The following is a 23,297-nucleotide window of genomic DNA, read 5'->3' as shown; positions in this document are numbered from 1 at the left end:
GTGTGTGTGTGTGTGTGTGTGTGTGTGTGTAAAAAAGGAAGAAAACTTTAGCATGTATGGACCCAGTGTATTTGTAGAGCCTTCATGAACTGATATGTCATCATAAACTCACAGTCAGTCTATTTGCTGAAATTTCCTTTAATTTAGGTAATATGGGACATGGAAAATCAGGTGCACATACTTGAGAACAGAAACCTCTTTATTTTGGGGAAAAAAAAAAAATATATATATATATATACAAATATATTAAAGTTGTCACCTATTTGAAATCTCAAAACTGCACACACACACACACACACATGATCAAAACATTTCTTCAGTCTTTGTCAGAAATGACCTCAACTTTATTACAACCCATTTATTGGTAGCTGTCAGGACGCCCATCAAACACCTGCTTAAATAGTTTCCCTCTTGTGCTCTGGATGAATAAATGGGTGGGACTTTTTTTCCCCCCCAGAACAGGTTTCCACATTGTAGAAGCCCCCCCTATGTTGACATAGCAAGATACAAAGAACGTCCTGCCTGGAAAGTAATGGTTTGCAGGTTTTATTTTCATTGGATGTCATTACATGAGGTAATGGCTGTAACAGTGTGTATTTAGCTGTCAGGTTATTATATTTTGAAGTTCTCTTTTAATGTCTTTATTTCTAGAACAGCATCTTTATTTAATCTGGAAGTTTAAAAAGATCGAAAGCCCTTAGAGAAGATCACTCACAAAAATAATGTTAACCATACATTATAAAAAGATTACTATATCGTGTCAAGTAAAAATTTCCACCAGTGCACCTATAAACTCTTATGTTAAATTATGAAGATACTATGGAAATCTAAAGTTATTTTACCCCATTATCATCTGTTTTGATTTTATCTTTTCTATGGTTAATTATACAGTATAATATTTAATACTTTGAAGCTTACTTAAGTAATTAGACTTCACATTTTTAGAGATTATGGAACTAATAAACTAGTGTTCAAAGGTTTGGCATTGGTAAGATTTTTATCGGGTTTTTTATTTGTTTGTTTGTTTGTTTTATTCCTGTGATGGCAAAGGGTTTTCAAAATCATTCCTCCAGTCCTCAGTCACATGATCCTTCAGAATAATAATCATATGCTGATTTGGTGCTCAAGAAAAATTTCATTTTATCAATGTTTAAAACAGTTGTGCTGCTTAATATTTTTGTGGAAAATGTGATACTTCCTTTTTGGGATTCTTTGTGAATAAAACATTAAAAAGAGCATTCATTCTAAATAGAAATCATCAGTAATGCCTTCACTGCACTTTCGATCAATTTAATTAATCTTTGCTGAATACTGGTATTTAATATATATATATATTATATATATCGCTTTCTGAAAACCATTTATTTACTTATATAACCATTTGTTTGCTGCAAGTGTGAAATAGCATATTTCTGTTGCTTTTTTTTTTCAACAAGAGAGACAGAAAAAACAAAACAGCAACAGGCAAACTGCAGAGAAAGCTTGTTTCCCCAAGTTCACACAGTTCCCCATGCACAGTTAATAAACCTACATCAAGTTTTGATTCCAGTTATTTACAGGACGATGCATACCATATTAACCCAAGGAAACTAAATTATTCCAAAATATTAGTTCATATTATCTGGCATATCGGTCTTTCCTGCATTCTTTTCCTCTCCGTCATCCAGTGGGTGCTTCTATATATATATGATATCAATTACCATGTAAATCTAATAACACAGAAGACAGAGAGCGAGAGATGACCTCTTGACCTAACAACAACAGTGTATTGCCCCATATTGTTTATTATATTGGGCTCAGGATAAAGCCTTATGGAATGTGCTGAGATGTGATGATTGTCAGCAGGTCATGTGGGCAAAGATCAGCATGATCGAGTCTAAGTAATCATTCCGAAAGCCAGGCAAAATAAATACAGCAACACGGTCATGCTGGCACTCTCTTCGCATCTTTCATTTTCCTTTTTGAACCCCCACACCTCACCTCTTCCCGAAACACCTACACACACTCACATGCATGTGCTTGAATAACATATATGTCACTTGCTGTCTAATTCTTGCTGACCCTATTTTATATGATCAAACATGACCCTTTGCACAAAATACATAATGAGAGACCATATATACATTTATATTGCTGTCATAAACAAGTTTTGAGACGATCACATTGCCTTGCTTTTTTTGCTAGTCGCACAAATCTATTGACATCACTGGATGCTGTCTGCACATTGATTCTGTGTCATTCTTGGACTCTGACCCAGGATCTGTTTCAAAGGTTTTTATTTTGATTTACATGTAAATTATCTTATAGACGTCATTCGCAAACCTGCATGAGAATGAGGTCACCATCACAGCACAACTTGAAAATGTCTCAACAGACAAACATCCTCACCAGAAATGAGGTCACCAACAATGCCCTGGGTGGAACAAATGCATTATCTCTTTGAAAGTCTGTTTTTTGTTAAGTCTAAAGACAATTTTTTTAGGTGGATTACTGTCCAGAAAAAGACAATGAAAAATGTTGTTAAAACAAGTGATAGTTTTGACAAACTTTATGACTTTGTCATTTGAACCATCTAGTTAAAAGCCTTACAACATATTTTCCTTGAAATCATGTGTACACTGTAAAAAAATATTTTCAAGATTTGTTATCACAACATATTTTCTTTTGTCACTTAATTTTTTAAGTTGAACCAACAATATTTTTTTTTACAGTGATAGTAATCACAACATTTTTTATTTTGTCAAATCAACTTAAATAATTTATATAGTTCAGATAACATATAATTTTGAGTTTCTGATGGTTAAATTAATCTCCTTCATTGTATTAACTCACTTTTTCCAGTTCAATGAACTTAAAATTTTAAGGCAACCATGCAGGTTACTTACTTTTTTAAGTTAAACCATCAATATTTTTTTACAGTGTACACATCTTGGTCATTATTTTAAAAGAAAGTAAAAAAAAAAAATAAGGTAAAAATATATGCTAAGTGAAGAAAGGCACGCTTAAAATGTGTTTGCTTAATTTGATAAAGCAAAAAAAAAATTACAATTTTTTATTTTAAATTCTTTATTAAAAAAAATTAATAAAGAATGCTTTTCCAGAAAAAAAAGGTGCAGTGGAAATGTTCCATGGATGTTAAAGATTCTTCATGAAACCATCAATGGTATTTTATTTTTTTAAGAGTGAACTAATTATTTCCAAGAATTCAATTCTTTTTATGATGATTTTTCCACATTATGATATCATCACCCTGATGTTTTTGTCTTTATCCTCTCAGATAATATCAAAATGAATTTAAATTCAGAAATGAAAAACATGCTCATCATAGAAAAGCTGTGTTCTTTGATGTGTATGAATGAATGAATAGTACAAACATAATGAGTATCATTTGAACCAGGTGCAATATCTCAGGGGGGAAAGAATATTACATAAAAAGGAAGAACACAAGCAACTTTAATTCCGTTTTTTTTTTTTTTTTTTGGGGGGGGGGGGGGGGGCATTTCAGTAGGAAGCTCAGTAGCTTCTCAATTGTAATTCAAGTGGTTTTATTCCTATTAGCTACAAACCCTAATAACTCCAGAGATTACTCCATTTAAGGTTCAGAACAGAAGGTCCATTCTGAAGAGATCCGCTGTGTGTGTGTGTGTGTGTGGAGAACGGCCAAAAGGAGATGGTCCTTCAAAGTAACCCTCAATCCCCCAGCTCATTACAATTAGATGAGTTTTGCTGTGCATGGTTGCAATTTTAATAATCTTATTTTACTTTGGGAAAATAAAACAGATAGACATCGGAAAGAAAAACAGCCCCATGTCAAAAATATTTCAGCTGCTTTGCTGCTCGGCAGATAATGGTTTCCAAATGTTTAATATTAGATGCAATCACACCGAAGAAAAAGGTACCGCTTTTCTTTTCTTTGAAAACTGAGCTCGGCTGAGGCCCTTGAAATTGTCATGTTGCTTTACGAATCTCCACAACTTTTCTGCAGTCACATGCTCATAGTAATGTGTTCGATTCTTAACATTTGTGTCCATTGCTTCATAATTCATTCCAACAAAAACCTCTCATGAAAGTAGCGCAACTCCCCTCCCACCAATCAGCATCTCCTCTCAGCATGTGAGCTCATATTAGAGCCTGCAGGAGTATGTCTTTGATCGCAGCCTGCGGCTTGTGTGTGTCAGAGAGCTGACGTCACCGGAGGAAATGAGGGATGAACTCTGGGTCTGGAGAGTCAACCTAGCCCATCACTTCAAAAGGGGAAGGTCTTTCTCTTCTTGTCAACCACTGATACAACATAAATGAACAGAAACGGCTCAGGATGCAAGACCCTTGGCTTATAAAATTGCGAGCATTCTCTGTCTCGTCTCCACAGACCTCAAACAGAAGCAGTTTTTATTAGAGAGACAGGACTTTAATCAAAGGTGATCAACTGTTACGGATCTTAAAAAGTAAAAGGATATGCCTGCTGTAAACTTACATGAGCAAACTACACAAATAAAGGTTCTTTACTGGCACTGATCATTCCATGAAGAACCTGTAATATCCATGGCATTAGGCTAACTGTATGTACACATTTCATAAAAGGTTCTTTATAGTGGAAAAATGTTCTTCGTTTTAAGAAAAAAAGAATGTTGTTTTAAAAGAATTGTTGAAAAGTTTCCCTGTGTTTATTTTTAATTTTTAACAGTGTACCATGCTCGTCTGACCGTAAAAAAAAAAAATGACCGATGTTAATAGAAAATTTGAAAATCCATTCAGAATTTCACCAAACGGAAAGTCATCTTTGACACTGTCATAAAAATACATTTGACAACTTTATACATACAATTACAAAAACCCATTGTAAAACATAGGCCTAATATATTAAGAATTAAGAATTTGGTTTAAACTCCCAACGAAACAAATAATCTTTTATAAAATATCCCGATGTGAACGGCGGCGCACTGCAGCGTCTGGACATAAGGACAACCTTAAGATGCAATATGCGTCATTTCCGATTCTTCTTCTTTCTGTATCCAAAGACAACAACAACAGCAGCAGTACGGATAATGAATAGTTCAGGGCAGATATGGCTTCTTCTAATTGTTGCTCTGGTCTTCATCACGTTGACTAACAGCAGATAGAGATTGTGCTCAGTAATCTACTGCTTTTCCCACAGTTCCTGGATGTCAACGTTGAATTTACTGTCGAATTTGAACCACTAAATTTGTGGGAGCGAATTTGCAAACCGGAATAAAATGGACCGAAAACCGCCTGTTGAACATTATTGTATTTTTAATCAGTTTGAAAATATGAAAGGTGAATATGGATTGTTAAAATTTTACTATAATGAAAATGTGTTTGAAATGTTTTGAATTTAAATATTCACAGCTTAAATATTCAACCATGTTAAACTTCAGCCCTAAAAATGCAAGCTCTAACAATATAATCCATTCAAATACAAACAGGGCTAATGCAATGTATATTTTTTCAAGTATGTTTCAAAAAACATTTGGCATTATTTTACTTCCATAAACTTAGGCCTAATTTGTTTGTGTTGGACTTGGTGTGCAATAATACACTTACAAAAAACCATTGTAAAACATATAATATATATTACAGTAGTTAAGAATTTAGTTTAAACTCCCAACGAAAAAAATAATCGTTATGTAATATCCCGATGTGAACGGCAACACAATCCATTAAAATACCAACAGGGTTAATGCAATGCATATTTTTTCAAGTAGCCTGTGTTTCAAAAATATTTGCCATTATTTTACTTCCATAAACTTAGGCCTAATTTGTTTGTGTTGGACTAGGCCAGAAATAATTTGTGTTTGAAATAATATTAGGTTGTAATTAGTTCCCAGCATGATTTTCAAGGCACTAGAATGAGTCAATTGTGAACTTAAAGCTGCAATCTGTAGTTTTTTGGGGTTAAAAATTATCCAAAATAAATTTGAGAAAATACATAACCAGCAGTGTTCAAAACTATCTGCTTGCCGTAGCTCTGTTTAAAACGGTAAGCTTGTAATACTGTTTTTAATTCCAGCAGTACTGGTGGATTTCCGCGGGAGATTTGAGCATGTCTTTGCGTCATTACGTCACATCTGTACACATAAAGAAGGAGTCTCAGCTAGTAGGCTATATTGCTTGTGAGGATGTTGGAGGTGGACATTTATAGCCTTTTCTCACAGCACTTGATATAATTAAACTTCAATTTGATGGTAGATCCAGAAAGGTTCAAACGACAATCACCAATGACAACTAGAGATTCACCCGCTGTAAAATAAAATGTAAAAAAAAAAAAAGACTTTGGACTGAGCGTTTGGAAAAAGAGACTGCAACCGGCCAATGCGAAAACAAGGATAGGCCTACATCTGAAGGACTTTAAATGTAGTCACGTAATGCTGATGTTGTTAACAATTTGAGAACAAAATATAATTTGCATGGTTTGACATGATGTGATAAGCAATCGCTAGATTTAATCAGCGCGATTACTGCAATGCTTTTTTCCCCTTAGTTGGTAAACAAAATTGGATGTTACTTACTTGTTCAGATGACAATTTAGAAAATACTTCTGTTGGTCATACTTCCAAAAAGAATCAAACAGTGGTTCAGAACAGAAGGTCCATTCTGAAGAGATCCGCTGTGTGTGTGTGGAGAACGGCCAAAAGGAGATGGACCTTCAAAGTATCCTCAAACAGTGTGGGTGCTTCTCAATATCCCTCCTCGTCTCCTCGCTCCTCCTATTTCAACAGTATAGCCTATCTTTATTATTATTTATTATGAATTTATTAAATAACCAAACTTCAACAACATAGGGCAGATCCTTTTAGCGCTGCTGATGACACTGTGGAGTGACGCTCGAGTGATCAAGTATTCCAATGTATATAAAAAAGCTTTTATTCGATTCCTCTGTCCTCCTTTCCTTTCCTCGCTTCCTTCTCTCGCGTCCTACAGGGGGTGGAGCTGAGACGCAAGGAAAGGAAGCGAGGGAAGGAAACGAGGATGCACAAATAAGAAATGAGAAGCACCCTGTGTTCATCTGCTCTGTTCCGTGACGAGGTACAGCTGCACGTAATAATTCGCGAATAACTGTAATTACAGATTTTGAACAGAGATGGCGACAAAGAGGAAAATGCGGACTGCAGCTTGACTTTATATGATTTTGAGCAAGATTGTTATTCTATTCTCCAGTGTCATGACTCATGAAAGATTATGTTTCAGAAGTTTCTTTAAAGTTACCATTGAGACGAAGAATGGAGACAAGAATAGAGACTAGGCTACTCGTGTTTAGGCTGAATATGAATTAAATTGGTCGTAAATAACGCAAACGTTTTCTTAAATTAATTTTTGTTGAAGCTGTTCTTCACAAATTAATACACTTGGCTAACGTGCTGTTGCTAGCTTAGCAGTTAAAGGTGCTCTAAGCGATGTCGGGTGACATCATTTCTTTTTGGCTTTTAAGTCTGTCAAACAAAACAGAGGCTAGCTAGACCCTCCCTCCTCATCATCCACATGCCCCCCCAAACCCCAAATCCTTCTTGTCGGTTATTGGCTGGAACAGTTTTTTTTTTTTTATCTTTCGTGGTGCGGGTTGGCCCAGTTTGTTTTTGTTGCCGTTTGTGGAGCTTGGGGTGTCTGCAAAGATCGCGTTTTTTGACAGCGTGTTCAGGGGACAGGCAGCTAGCGGATAGTGAGGAGATGTTTGCTGTATGTGACAAAAAAATGTTTGGCCTAAAAAACGTGTGACATTGCTTAGAGCACCTTTAACTGAATGAGATTTTAGTCACACCACACTTTTTGTTTCGTTGTTGTTAGTTTCCCAATGCACAATGGAGTTGTTTAATTCAATGTTATGAAACCCCATTTCCAACAGTGTCCACAATTTAAAAACCTATGTTTTTCTAACAGCCCTGTACTTAAACAGCAGGTGGCGCCAAACACAGTATTGAGCAGCACATGTCTTCAGACTGCCTGGAAAGTGGAAACTTCTTGAAGGGACTGAAGAAATTTCAAACTCCAAGAGAGTTTGGAGAGAGCAGAGCAGAGGACCATCCGCCTAAAACATTACACCTCTGCGGACATCTGAGGTTCAGTAAAGACCTGAAGAGCTCTGCACTGTCCAGCTATAACACTGACCTGTGAGAAGAACTTGCGGTGGATGTAAGAGCGCTCAGAGGCAGAAGAAATGAGCAGAGGAACAGCGAAAGAGCCGCACGGATGCCAGCGCAACTTCACACTGATCATCGTGTTGCTCGTAGTCATCTGCGGTAGGCGATCAAACTCATGCATTTTACACTGTGTTCATAATCGACTTAACATTATTTTGGTTGAGTTCAACACATTCACCGGAAATAATACTGAGCCGTCTAAAATATTTATGTTTCTACTATTAAATCATGTCATGAAACAGTGTCTCAAATTACAGAACGATGCCCATGTTAAAGATAGAATATTGCAAATAATAATAATTTGGTTACAATAACATGTACTTGCATGCTACGTGTGCACTGTTATGCAAAAGTACATTTTTTGATGATATTTAAATGTTATTCATGTCATAAGTCAAACTTCATGTAAGCCAAATAGTTATAGGTGTCATTTCATTCAGTAGTCTTCAGGGTGTTTTTTGTTTACCTATTGACTTATGTTGCCAAAGGGCTATCTAAACAGTTTTTGTGCCATTGGAATGACAAAAGAGCTCTTCAAGTGCACTGATTGAGAGAATGACAGTGTTAAACTCTCAGCTGGAGTCTCTTTGTATGGGCTGAGCTGCTTCATTTGCCTTTGAATAGTGCTTAGACATTAGATAGCATCCAATTATACTGAGCAAAGGACTTAAAAAGGTACATTAAGTTCCATGAACTTATAGTTTTCAGCATTATCTAGTCTAAAAATGACCAAAAACAAAATAGGATCTTGTTGTGCACTTTTGCGTACATCCATTTTAAAGTGTCTATATATATATATATATATATATATATATATATATAGGCCTATATATATATATATATCAGACGTTATGGATTACTACAACAGTCAAAACAATAACAGTATGTAAAGTACAAGCAGCTACACAATATAATTACAATACTGTTTGTAGTTAATAAATGTCAGCATACCCATAAATACGGCAACTTGGATAGGTTTCTGTGAAATGAAGTATGAGCTGATTTAGTTTAAGGTCATATTATATTAATAACTAGGCCTATGTTGTTTTTATTGTTAATTACTGTACCAATAGATATGTGAAAGCAGTGTTTTATTTGGAGGCTCTATTTTATAGGCCACTATTTTATTTTCTGTTTTTACTTAGATAATACAAAGAGTTCAGATGCAAAAGCCTTTAAGTGCCATTTGAAATTTTCTTCTAAAATGATCATTTTTATCAAGCTTGTATATTTAAGTTCAGTAATTTCACTTAAATGGCAATGAAGATTACCTATTAATTGTCATTTAAGTGAAATTACTGAACTTAAATATACAAGCTTGATAAAAATGGTCATTTTAGAAGAAAATTTCAAGTGGCATTTAGTGACTTTTGCATCTGAACTCTTCATACAGAGATCGAGATCATATTTTATAGATTTACTGAAAAAATTCAAATAAATCATATATATATATATATATATATATATATTTAATGTATATAAATAAATTATATATATATATATATAATTAAATTTTTCCTTATATTAATATTTTATATATGTAAAAAATATAAATTACAATGTGTAATTTATAATTTTTTTATAATTTATAAAAATTTTGTAAATGTGTAAGTGGATGGGAAAATTTACAACCTAAGCATAAAAGCAAACCTAAAAAAAAAAAAAAAAAAACTAAAGTAATGACAATTAAAATGTTAGGTTAAGTTTAACTACATGTATGACAATATTTGTTTGTGTATTTACAAACAAAACAACAACCTGCTAGCTAATCAAGTAATATATCTTATGCTATAGAGTGTCTTTTGTCCATGACATGCAAAGCTTTCTGCATTGAGTTGTCAGTGGTGAATCTTAACAGTTGCTCCTCATTTATAACTAAAAGCGGTGAGTGTGGTGGCTTGGACAGATTTTTCTTTTCCAGATTCCTGCTTTGTTCCTTGTGTGCCATGATGTCTGTAGTTTTAGTATAGGCTCCATTTTATGATTTAGTTTGACCTTTTAGCTGATGGATTTTGAGAGGTTTTTTTTTATGAATATGTGGCTTCCTTCACCTTATCTTTATAAAGGTATTCAATAGTGTTTTCCCATCTGTTCTAGATAGTATCCATGGATATTTTGTCACAAAATTTAAACCTTTTCAGATGGAGTTTTATAGACACTACGCTACATATATCTAGCTATGTCATATTTTTTAGATCGGTGGGCAAAATGGAAACAGACGGCTTCCGTGATCCAGTCTTTGGTTTTAATAATAGTAGGTAGATTATAAATCACTGTGGTGGAACTCAGTGCATTATACTGCCAGACTGAATGTTGACACAAAAGCCACTTTACCTTCAAGAAAAGCCTATGTGGGAGGATTTGACCTGTCGTAGTGAAACTCATTGGTTTAATCTGGTCTTCAAGTGTACAGTACAGTTACTCAAGCATCAAGACTCCCGTCTTTAAAAAAACCTTCATAGATGTTGAAGGAATGCCCATTCAACCACATGTTCTAACTTTGTAAAACTGACGTATAGCTCTCGTGAACCATCCATTTTTTTTTTATTTTTTTTTTGTTGGAAGGACTTTATAAATCTCTGTGTTGCTTGTGTATATTATATCACAGGCTGTAAACTTCTCTCTGCGCTTTCTGTAGAGTTATAAATCTTTATATCTGAGGTGTCAAACACAAGAAGTTACTGTGCATTTCATCTTTTATTATTAAATGCTGAATGTTGGCTGGATTAAAAAACTTGGCTTCTTGTTTAATAAACAGAATGTGAGGAGAAATATATGGCCTACCAGCAGTTGTAACACTTTGATTAATTGTGCTCTATTACCCGATCCTTTGTGCTAGTCATCTGTCAGAGCTGGATGTTTAGGTCTTGGATATAAGCTCGGACAATGATCTGTGTATTTTCACTTGTCTTTAGTGATGGTGTGATACAAGCTCTAAGTCCGTGTCGCTCTGTTTGGGTTTGCGGTAGAGCAGCTGGCAGAGTTTATAGCTGTTCAATTGCATTATCCAGCTTCAGTGACATCAGAGATAAACTGGCATCATTAGAAACTGGCAATAGAAGTGTTTTTGCGACCTGCTTTGTGAGACATTGTTGGAATGTTTTTTTTTTAATCTATGATGTTGTAAAAAATATCCTTCATTATACATATTTTATTCATATATATATATATATATATATATATATATATAATATCTTGATAAAAATATGAAGTGGCACCAGAGTAATATAGAATATTGTTATAGGCTATAGGTGGAAGGTCACTACTTTACTGTATGGCAATGAAAACATTTTATTTATTTTTTAAATTAAACATTTTCAATTACATTTATCCATTGGAAAAATTATGTCTCGTTCATTTATTTATCATTTTCATGGTGTTTACATGGCAAGCTCTAAACTTAAAAAAAAATCTCGTCTATCTAAAATGTATGCCTACATCTGGCAAAAATATCATATTTATTTTTGTCAGTACTTGGTTATCTTGATCTTTATATAGCTTTTGGCAGCATATTGCGTTATGGATACATTAAGATAAGTCTTACCCACCTTTCTCTTCATCTTTTTGGTCAAATGATCTGAAAAAATGCTAATGGTGGTATTATAAATCACAGGCCAAAAGGTCTGCAATGAATTTAATAGGAAATGAGCTGCCACGATTATCTAAGAGATCAGACGTCTGCCAACACTTATCAAATAATTACTTTCCCTTGCCTGCCCTATGTAATGTGCCAGGATATGCTACATTTCACATTTTAGAGGGCATGATGAAACATGGCTTTTTAATTTTAGCTGTAAATGTGTCGGAAAGTAAAGCTCTAAAGCCTGTTTACGTTGTATTAAGGACTCAACTAACCCTCAATGCATAAAGACTGGCAAATTTCTTGCCGCCCACAGTTGGGCCTTTGTACCTGCCACACTCCCAGTGAGCTCATAAATACCTAACCTTTACTGCCTGTTCAGTCGGAGATTGATATTTGCTTTAAAAATGAAAATATATGTGCAAAGTATCAGTCATCTGGGAGATTTCTCTCTTTTCCTTCGCACAGTGCTGGTCTTGACAGCGTCAGGTTTCTATCTCTGAGGAGAGCTTTGTACATTCATAATTCGGTCTCTCTGTCAGTCTTGGAACACTTTTTTTCTCGCCTAAATAATGTGGCCTAGTAGTCAAAATCTGGCTCTGAAATTGCATTAGTCACTTGAGTGATGGAAGTGGATGTGTGACCAAGGTTAGCTAATTTTGAAAAAAAAAAACATATTTTAGGTGTTGGAAATGCTGCTTAAACTCATGCACCTCTCATTGCTTTTTTTTTTTTTTTTTTTTTTTTTTTTTTTTTGGCATTGGCTTCACCAAATGGGGTTTCAGTCTAATCATGCTTTTATTGGATTTATGCTTGTTTTTTAGTGGCTGGTCTTTAGCTGCACTGTACCTAGAGATCTGAAATAGTCGCTGAGATCCAAATGGCAGTTTTCACATAGTGTGATGGACAGCTCAGCCCTGGCAAGAGTTTTGCTGTTCACCCATGCTGTTTTAAGTGCAACAAAAAAGCGTAAAGGAATTAAATTGACACTTTGGGCCTTCTCTTGCCTCACCCTCACATCACAATGACACATTTCTTATATATTACATGTTTGATTAAACGTCTTAGTCTAAATCTGACTGGGTTCCTTAAAGTCAACGGTATTGTATTTTTAATATGTGTTGTTGCAGTTGGTCTTAAAATCCAGCGCAGTCTCACCCCAAAAAGTCATATAACTGACGTTTTGGGACGTCTTTTGACCATTCGTCAATATTCGCCTTTTTAGGGCCCCCTTAAACGTCGGTAGATGAGGTTATGGGATCCTACCCCAGACCTAAACCTAACCCGTCACCTAACTGACGTTAAAGGTAAAGCGTCAGTTGTATGACGGCCCGGGATCGCCATCTACCGACGTTTAAGGGGGCCCTAAAAAGGTGAATATTGACGTATGGTCAAAAGACGTCCCAAAACGTCAGTTATATGACTTTTTGGGATGAGAATATGTTGTAAAATCAGCCATTTATGTCTTCAGAGAGAAATGCAAATATATTAACACCAGCTGTCTTGAGCAGAGGCGTTCATGATGATCTGTAGAACCTGGAAATGTCGCCATTCGGCATTTGATTTAATCTGTTTGTATAGAAATTAAGAGTTTTATCTGAAATGATTGAATGCTCCTTACACTGTTTGTGGCCCAAGTGGGAAAAGTGTCAGTTTATTTTTGTTCATGTGAATGTGTATTTGTGTTTATGTGAGTACAATGCACTCGTGTTACAACTCTGCAATCCAGATCTCGGAAAATGTTATTTCTTGTGTTTTAGACACTGCACAATGTTAACGTAACTACTACTCCATTGCAGCATTTAGTTCATAGGCCAAATATTAATTTTGATTAAAAAAAAATATTAATACATTGCCTAAATCTTTTACCATTTTCCATTTAATTAAACTCTTTGTGGAACTTGCTGCTCTAGGAGACCCAATAAGCTCTTTAAGTATGTTTTGATTCTTGTTGTTTGGTAATTATTGTAAATGTAGATCCTATCGGTAAGAAATGCTCAAGACAGTGATGATTAGCCCTGTTGAAGTGATTTAGGTTTAACAAGCTGACTTCAGCAGCAGTAATGCTCCACATGCAAAATAAAAAGATCCCCGGCCTCTTGTTTTGTAAGTCCCACTCTTTACATAAACCTATATTTATTAAAGGTTGAGTTTAAATAATATTATACCATGGTCTGGGTGAATACTCGATTCTGATTGGCTGCAGGGTGTCCGTTAAAAAGTGATAGAGGACACCTAGTAAAGTAGTTCTGGTGAAACTGCCTGTTTACCATTCGAAATTAATAAATAAATGCGCTGCCTACAACGGCTGTGAGTAACCATAGCAACAGGCAGTCACATGCTCTATCATCTAACGTTAGATATTATAGCCTAATACAACAATGAGCGACTTCGTGCTATTTCTTTTAACATTTATGGAGAATATGGCAACTTTGACGACTGGTATGCTGCTGAAGAAAGAAAAAATGTAAATAAAACGGAGGAAATTACACCGCTGCTGCGCTGCTCCATTGAACTCTATTGGTAACGACGTAACTTGCGACCATAGTTGGATAACGATGCTTTCGGGAAACGCACCCCTGAATGAGACCCTGCGGGAGTTTTACGCAGCTGTCCAGACAACCAAGGCAGGAGAAGGCTGAACGTTACAGCGTTTCAAGCCTAAGGAGCCTGAGGCAAATGACCCTTTGATCTGATTAATTTTTGCCCTCTATAACGTTAAGCGCAAATCGCTGGAGCTCAGAGCTAATTGTTTTTTTATTGTTGTTTGATTAATTGTTTTATGTGTAATAAAAAAAAAACTATGCCTACCTTTGTGTTTCATGAAAAAAAAAATGCATTTGTGAACCTGAAGGGATACGAGCTAAGCGGACTATAAATATCTCCGGTTGCTAGATAAACAGTCAGTCAAGTTATTATTTGTAAAAACTAGATTTAGCCTAATTAAAATATAAACTAATGTTTTATTTGGCAAGTGACCATGGTATAAGCGGGTTAATGCCCTCCGAGGTGTCCATTGTCAGGTTTTAATGGACTTCGGCGGAGGCAACCGTCCTCCGCTGCGCGTCGGCCGGTTTACGCCTCGCCGTCGTCCATTAAAACCTGACAATGGACACCTCGTCGGGCATTAACCCTTACTTATCTGTTGTCAGCAACTATTGAACATTTGGAATTTGAGTTGTGTGGTTGTTTGTTTGTTTGCTGTTTAGGAATGAGGATACGTCCTTTCACCGTTTACAGACATTTACCCACATGCTGTAGTAAAACTAAGATATTTTAAACAACTGTTTGTTTTTTAGGCTGTTTTTTGTATGCTTGTCGCTGCCAGTGGGTCACAATTAAACACACGTTACTGTTTGCTCTGTTGCTTCAGGACAAAAGCCAAAGGACCATTAAATGTTCGTAGGCTTTGTTAGAGACCAGCAGAGAAAATCTAAGGTGTTGAAATAAAGGATTGTAGCTCCATGGTGTACATGCACTAAAAACAAAAAAACAAAACAAAACAAAAAATACTTAAGAGGTTAATGCCTGAAGTTTTAAATGACATTTTAATTAAAGTTTTAATTAAATTAATAGATAATTGTTAAATCGTCAATTGGTGAATGATGCAGTTATTTGGAATAATATGCAGTTAAATGTGTTACAATACATTACAATATTGTGTTGCACTTCCTAAAAAAAAAAAGGTATCTAATTGCATTAATTAGTTACCCTTTAATGGAAAGTAATGTGTTACTCTTGGATTAAAGTTCTAGTTATGGCAGTAAAGAAAGAAAGAAAGACAAATGGGATTTTAACTAAAGTAATTGTTGTTTATTATTATGGTTGAATTGGATCATAGAAGGTCAGCAGCAAAGACATTGGTTTATAAAGTGAGGTTAAATACTTAAAGTATATTTGTTTTATTTAACATATTTACTGCAGGTTTCGGAGTTTGCATACCACTTTTTGTTCATGTTGAGGAATACTGAATCTGTTTTTGTGCCAGTGAGTAAATGCCTGCTCACATTAATTCCATGATGTTTACACGGCGCACACAACTCCTCTGCATCACTCATGATTTCTCTCAACATGGGGGCGTGATGAGAGGTGTCAGTCAATGAATGGCAAAGCAAAATAACTTGCATTACTTATTTGAAAAAAAAAGTGAAATTTAAAAATAATGCATTAATGTAATAGTTACAGTATTTGAAAAAGTGATCTGATTACAGAACTTGTGTTACTTGTGCGTTGTTACCCCAACATTATACAAAAACCTCACTCTAGTTGCCTTTATGTTTACATGAATACAAATTATGTTGCACCATGTAAGGGTTAATGCCCGACGAGGTGTCCATTGTCAGGTTTTAATGGACGACGGCGAGGCGTAAACCGGCCGACGCGCAGCGGAGGACGGTTGCCTCCGCCGAAGTCCATTAAAACCTGACAATGGACACCTCGGAGGGCATTAACCCGCTTATACCATGGTCACTTGCCAAATAAAACATTAGTTTATATTTTAATTAGGCTAAATCTAGTTTTTACAAATAATAACTTGACTGACTGTTTATCTAGCAACCGGAGATATTTATAGTCCGCTTAGCTCGTATCCCTTCAGGTTCACAAATGCATTTTTTTTTTCATGAAACACAAAGGTAGGCATAGTTTTTTTTTTATTACACATAAAACAATTAATCAAACAACAATAAAAAAACAATTAGCTCTGAGCTCCAGCGATTTGCGCTTAACGTTATAGAGGGCAAAAATTAATCAGATCAAAGGGTCATTTGCCTCAGGCTCCTTAGGCTTGAAACGCTGTAACGTTCAGCCTTCTCCTGCCTTGGTTGTCTGGACAGCTGCGTAAAACTCCCGCAGGGTCTCATTCAGGGGTGCGTTTCCCGAAAGCATCGTTATCCAACTATGGTCGCAAGTTACGTCGTTACCAATAGAGTTCAATGGAGCAGCGCAGCAGCGGTGTAATTTCCTCCGTTTTATTTACATTTTTTCTTTCTTCAGCAGCATACCAGTCGTCAAAGTTGCCATATTCTCCATAAATGTTAAAAGAAATAGCACGAAGTCGCTCATTGTTGTATTAGGCTATAATATCTAACGTTAGATGATAGAGCATGTGACTGCCTGTTGCTATGGTTACTCACAGCCGTTGTAGGCAGCGCATTTATTTATTAATTTCGAATGGTAAACAGGCAGTTTCACCAGAACTACTTTACTAGGTGTCCTCTATCACTTTTTAACGGACACCCTGCAGCCAATCAGAATCGAGTATTCACCCAGACCATGGTATAAAAATATTTAATAAAATGGCATATAAATCAATTGAAAACAGAAAAACAGACATGTTCATTGAGGGAGACTTCTAGCCCCATTGTTCCTCCAGACTCTGCATCTATTTTCCTTTGGTTCAGTTGTTGTCTCTTTCCTTCTCATTCGTTTAGCTCTCTACTCTGTGGCAAAGCAGAAATGACTTACTCGACCACACCGACCATGGAATCTGAAATAAAAAGCTCCATATCCCTAATGCTTTGTGATTGGAAGCCAAACAGAGGCCTATGAGACCTCTGTCCAACTATGTGCACATTTGAAACACTGAAGCCTGTGCTGTCGAAGACAGACTCCATAGATCTGTGAGTCAGTCTACTGATATCTTCAGCAACAAAAGTTGAAGGGATTGTCCATCACCTCTGACTATTATTGTGCCTCGTGTTATTTCCTCAACAATGACAAGCACCGACCATAGTCTCCCACAAACTACAGTGTACTGTTGCCTGCATGTATTTTTCATGTTTCTGAAATACAGCACCGCTCATGTGGCTGCACTGTGTGTTTGCCTGTGGGAGAGAGGAATCTCATCAAGGCTCACTTAGATGGAAAAGTTTTTCGGTAGGAATGTCTTCTCTGGTCCCAGTGGAAGTAGCGTTGACGGGGAAAAATGAGTTGTGTGAACCTGCTCTTTTAGATTTCCACATTAACAGTTATTTCATTTCCTTTTGGATGTTTTTATTTATTTATTTATTGCTTTTATAAAGCATACCACAGCACTACTTTATAGCCTTTCCCTATATTTTGGGGGCATTGACCAAAATGATGTTCAGCTATTGAGAGCCCTGATGTCTTGTTTCTCTGTGACATGGACATCATTCAGGCTTGGCGCTAATATGCAACTTTATGCAAATGAAACATTGTAGGAAATATATATTGCATTAGTAGTAGTGATTTACTAGTTATTAATTTTTATAGGCTCCAGCATCCCCACAACTCTAGGACAAGCGGTTAAGAGAATTTGTGGATTTTATTTTATTTTTTAAACAAATTCCTTATTTAATTTTTATTTTTAATGGACGATGACAATATAGAGTGCAGAGGTGGATGACTAAAGAAAGTATAATTGAACTTAATAGCAAATTGGCAATCCAACAAATCTAACAAAAACTAAATAAAAATATATTTGACATATATTTACATATTAGGTCTCACTCATTTAATAATGTTAGAAACAAAATGGCATTATCCATTTACTTTATAATAAAATAAAATTGTCAATATTGTCAGATTAATTGGCTTGACTTATGTATCAGCCTCTAACTACTGCAAACACTTACTTCAACAAGTAAAGAAGGCAAAGCCGCTGCGGCAGTGTCAAAGAGATGACAAGAGAGGAAGCAGGAGTGAATGTGAGGACTTAATACTCATTGCTTTAAATATACAGACCACTTCACAACAAAAGAGATTTACTTGACTAGGAAACTGGCAGATGAGTTATTCAGCCAAACAGAGGAATGAGGTCAAGTGAAGGGGGCAGCGGTGAGTAAAGCAGTAGCTAGTAAAGAGTAGACTTTCATTATTCCACTCCTTTTACACCTATACAAGTCAGTTCATGTTATTTTTTATTTAATCAAACATGTTCACCAAGCATTATCTGTGCCTCTCTTTCTAAATCATTCCATCCTTTTATTTTTATGATACTGTATGGACACAAAACAAAATGTGATGAAAAGTTAGTAACTTCTACTTTAAGTTCTACTGACACGGTACACGACTTCCACCGATCAGATGCATCACTGTGGGATTGTTCAGGATTGTGGGTAATGAAGTACTTATCCAATTCATCGCGAATAAAAGGCATTTATCTTAAAACAAAGTTAGTGCCCCATGAACTTTTGGCGTTTATTTGAGCATATACAATCACTTAGTACAGCCATAGCTGGTTTTAAGTCTAACATGTATGGTTATGTTTTAATGGCTTAAATCCCAAATGTCAATGGAGAAATTGTATTGAATTTTTACTTCCGGCACCGGCTGTGGGCGGGACTTTGATGATCTATACCAGTAAGCCAACCAAACTCCCAGCAAATGGAGAGATGCTGTTTGTTAACCGAGCACTTCACACATGTAAATGATAAGTGCAGCACTTTGCTATGAAACAAAAAGCATGTCAGACTTTGTGAATTGAGTCGTGGCACTTCAAGTTGCAATTAATCATTTTTCTCTAGAAGCTTTTGGATTTCTATATTTTGGGTAAACATACATATACAGTATCAACGCATTCTCATCCTTTAACGGCATATAGAACGCTATATGACAAAACGGCGCTATACTACGCACATGGCACCCGTTATCGTTAATATAACACGCGCTGTGAGGGCTAAGTTTAGGTGTGGGGTAGGGTGTGCGTGTCATATTCACGCTAAAGGATTTATAACGTCTTGGGTTCGCGTGTTATATTAACGATAAAGGATGCCATGTGCGTAGTATAGCGCCGTTTTGTCATATAGCGTTCTATATGACGTTAAAGGATGAGAACGGGCTGACAGTATATGTAAGAGCATTAGGATTTTTTTCTCTCTTCCTCCTATTGACTGAAAATAACTAGACAGCAGCTCCCTCAGGTTTGTGGAGAAATGAAAACACTCTGCTCCAGTAGTGTATATTACACTTGAAGTAGGTCACTGAATCTTTCACCAAGATTATGACATTAATCCATCCTCAGAAGGCAATAAAATACCCTCTCAATTTTTACTGCTGTCAACACTATGTGTCTGAGTCTATTATTTTATTCCCCTAAAAAAAAGCTCCAACCACGATTATCCTTGTAGCTTCTTGTTCTCTCCATTTTCTCTTCTCAAAGTGGAAGTTGCATGCACAACTCGCACTGTTTCTCATCTTGAAGGTGGTCTTGGACGGACCCCAAGATTGCCTGGATGCTTGGTAATATGAAAGCAATTAGCAGCGGTTTCATGGTGTGCTGAGATACGTGCAATAACAAAGTGACTGTGAGTCACTGGTGTCCAAGATTGAGCTTGTAGTCAAATTTTACCATCTTGGTGTGGGTAAACACCTGTATTTACCACTTGGGATGGATTGCATTTGATGTTTGAGGTCTTTTATTCAGCAAGGATGCATTAAATCATTCTCGTGTTACGTAGCATGTTTGAGCTTCTGCAAAAACCAATGAGGTTCATTCTCGTGTTACACGGGACGTTTGAGCTTCTGCAAGAATTAATGAGGTTCATTATTGTGTTACGCAGCACGTTTGAGGTTCTGCAAGAACCAATGAGGTTCAGTCTCGTGTTACACAGAACTAATCACAGCACAGCTTTATTAATCACATACACTCACCTAAAGGCTTATTAGGAACACCATTTTACCCCTTTCACCTTCAGAACTGCCTTAATTCTACGTGGCATTAATTTAACAAGGTGCTGAAAGCATTCTTTAGAAATGTTGGCCCATACGGATAGCATCTTGCAGTTGATGGAGATTTGTGGGATGCACATCCAGGGCACGAAGCTCCCATTCAACCACATCCCAAAGATGCTCTATTGGGTTGAGATCTGGTGACTGTGGGGGGCATTTTAGTAAAGTGAACTCATTGTCATGTTCAAGAAACAAACTTTGTGACATGGTGGATTATCCTGTTGGAAGTAGCCATAAGAGGATGGGCACATGGTGGCCATAAAGGGATGGCCATGGTCAGAAACAATACTCAGATAGGCCGTGGCATTTAAACGATGCCCAATTGGCACTAAGGGGCCTAAAGTGTGCCAAGAAAACATCAACCTCACACCATTACACCACCACCACCAGCCTGCACAGTGGTAACAAGGCATGATGGATCCATGTTCTCATTCTGTTTACGCCAAATTCTGACTCTACCATCTGAATGTCTGAACAGAAATCGAGATTCATCAGACCAGGCAACATTTTTCCAGTCTTTAACTGTCAAATTTTGGTGAGCTCTTGCAAATTGTATCCTCTTTTTCCTATTTGTAGTGGAGATGAGTGGTACCCGGTGGGGTCTTCTGCTGTTGAAGCCCTTCCGCCCCAAGCTTGTTCGTGTTATGGCTCCACAAATGGTTTGCTCCATACCTCGGTTGTAACGAGTGGTTATTTCAGTCAAAGTTGCTCTTCTATCAGTTTGAATTAGTCGGCCCATTCTCCTCTGACCTCTATCGTCAACAAGGCATTTTCGCCCACAGGACTGCCGCATACTGGATGTTTTTACCTTTTCACACCATTTTTTTGTAAACCCTAGAAATGGTTGTGAGGGAAAATCCCAGTAACTGAGATCAGATTGTGAAATACTCAGACCGGCCCATCTGGCACCAACAACCATGGCACGCTCTAAATTGCTTAAATCACCTTTCTTTCCCATTCTGACATTCAGTTTGGAGTTCAGGAGATTGTCTTGACCAGGGCCACACCCCTAAATGCATTGAAGCAACTGCCATGTGATTGGTTGATTTAGATAATTGCATTAATGAGAAATTTAACCGGTTGTTCCTAATAATCCTTTAATTAGCTTTTAATTTGTGCATTGGGTTTTTAAACGCACAAGCGGCTAGCACCATGGTAAAAAATATCCCTCTAAATCATGTGTACATAGAAAAGTAGCACAATAGAATGAAAAAAATTTTTTTGCATGATATAACATATAATTTGTATGATCACATATAAACTGCTCAATTAATGGATTGGTTTTACGATCTCTTTGTGAACTTTTTAAAGCGTCAAAATGGTAGTTGCATAACTGTCAACAGAGGGACAGAAAGCTCTCAGATTTCAACAACAAGATCTTCATTTTTGTTCTGTAGATGAACAAAAGTCTTACAGGTTTTGAATGACATGAGGGTGAGTAATTAAAGCTCCAGTCCGTAACTTTTTTGGTTTAAAAAAATATCCCCCAAAAAATTGAGCAAGTACATAACCAACCAGTGTTCAGAACTCTCTGCAGTAAGCTTGTTTTTAATTCCAGTAGTACTGGTGGATTTCCGCAAGAAATTCGAGCATGTCTTTATAGAGTTCTAATGGCGGTAATCAACTATAACCGTCGGTCTCACGGTTATTTAATAACCAACGCATTCTCATCCCAAGGCGTCATAAACAACGCTTTCGCCAAAGCGTAGATATCCAACGCACATCGCACCCTTTAGCATCAGTATAACACAGAGTATGGGTAGGTTTAGGTCTGGGGTAGGGTTAGGGTTAGACCACTAGGAGGCGCCTTCTGCCCCATATATATCTGCGTGTCAAATTGACTCTAAAGGGTGCCATGCCGAGGTGCAGATTTCGAACAGAGATGGCAACAAAGAGGAAAAAGTGCGGTCTGCAGCTTTATTACAGTATTTTCTTGAACTATCCCTTTAAGTTTAAATAATTTTATAATGTTTGAAGAAACTACAAAAAATACATGAAACCAGCACAGTGTACTTGACTGATTGCCAAAGACAAATAGAGTGCTCATTAAATAAAAATATTTGACCACAGACAACTCTGATTGACCAATTACAATAAAGTATTCTAGAAATGTATCTTCCTTTTCTACAAGAAATAAAATAAAAAAACATTATCTTCTGGTCTTCAAGTACCTCACACAGTCTGAAAAGAAATTTGGAAAATATTCCCAGCTATAATGTCACAAGGGCTTTACACCGGCCACTGCTGTCCTACAATTCCCTTCTAATTGATTGTCCATTTTCTTTTCCAGAGACCAGGCCAAAGGGGTTCTGTAAGCATATTTTGGCTGTCTGCCAAAGCTTGTCCACTCAGCTTTAACATCTGCATTTAGAAGTGTGTCCACGGGTCTGAATACTGTTTTCCGCATCTCTCAGCCCTCAGTCTCTGAGTGATACGAGCATAAAGCATGATGCCGACAGTGCTTGGCATTTCTCAGCATGTGTGATGTTGTGTTTCAGTCTAGATTTACACCTATATTGAAGCATTTTCCAAAACTAACAGGACGTGATAACACCGAAACAGAGATTAAGATAACAAGGCTGAAATTTCTGGCAAGCACAGCTTGAGATGAGATATTTCTCATAACTTCAGAAGGTAAAGCCATTTTCACCTCTTCTTGAAGAAGCTAGGCCAAAAATAATCTATGTGAAGCATATTTCACAGCTCTTTTGAGCCTTGAAGAAAGCATAGAAACCAAAAAAAAAAAAAAAAAAGTTTTGTTAGTTTTAAACTATCTGCTATCAGTTTGAACTTGCTGCACATGTCTGGAGAAGAAAAAATTAGTTGAAGGGGGAAATGTATCAACTGAAGGTCTTTTTAAAGCATTTGTTAAG

At 36.5% G+C, this 23,297-nt stretch overlaps 1 protein-coding gene across 1 annotated transcript in view; it reads left to right on the top strand.

The window, feature by feature from the left end:
* Positions 1-7,928: 7,928 nt before the first annotated feature.
* ror1 (receptor tyrosine kinase-like orphan receptor 1) overlaps positions 7,929-23,297 on the top strand; it is a 118,333-nt gene continuing 102,964 nt past the window's right edge. The window contains exon 1 of the mRNA XM_039691673.2: positions 7,929-8,252. Coding sequence (XP_039547607.2) covers positions 8,171-8,252 — 82 coding nt within the window. The 5' untranslated portion in view covers positions 7,929-8,170. The remainder of the gene's footprint in view (positions 8,253-23,297) is intronic.

Source organism: Pimephales promelas, chromosome 8, assembly GCF_988280905.1.
Source record: "Pimephales promelas chromosome 8, fPimPro1.hap1.1, whole genome shotgun sequence".
Classification (NCBI taxonomy): Eukaryota; Metazoa; Chordata; class Actinopteri; order Cypriniformes; family Leuciscidae; genus Pimephales; species Pimephales promelas.
This window is presented reverse-complemented; position numbering and strand designations above follow the sequence as displayed.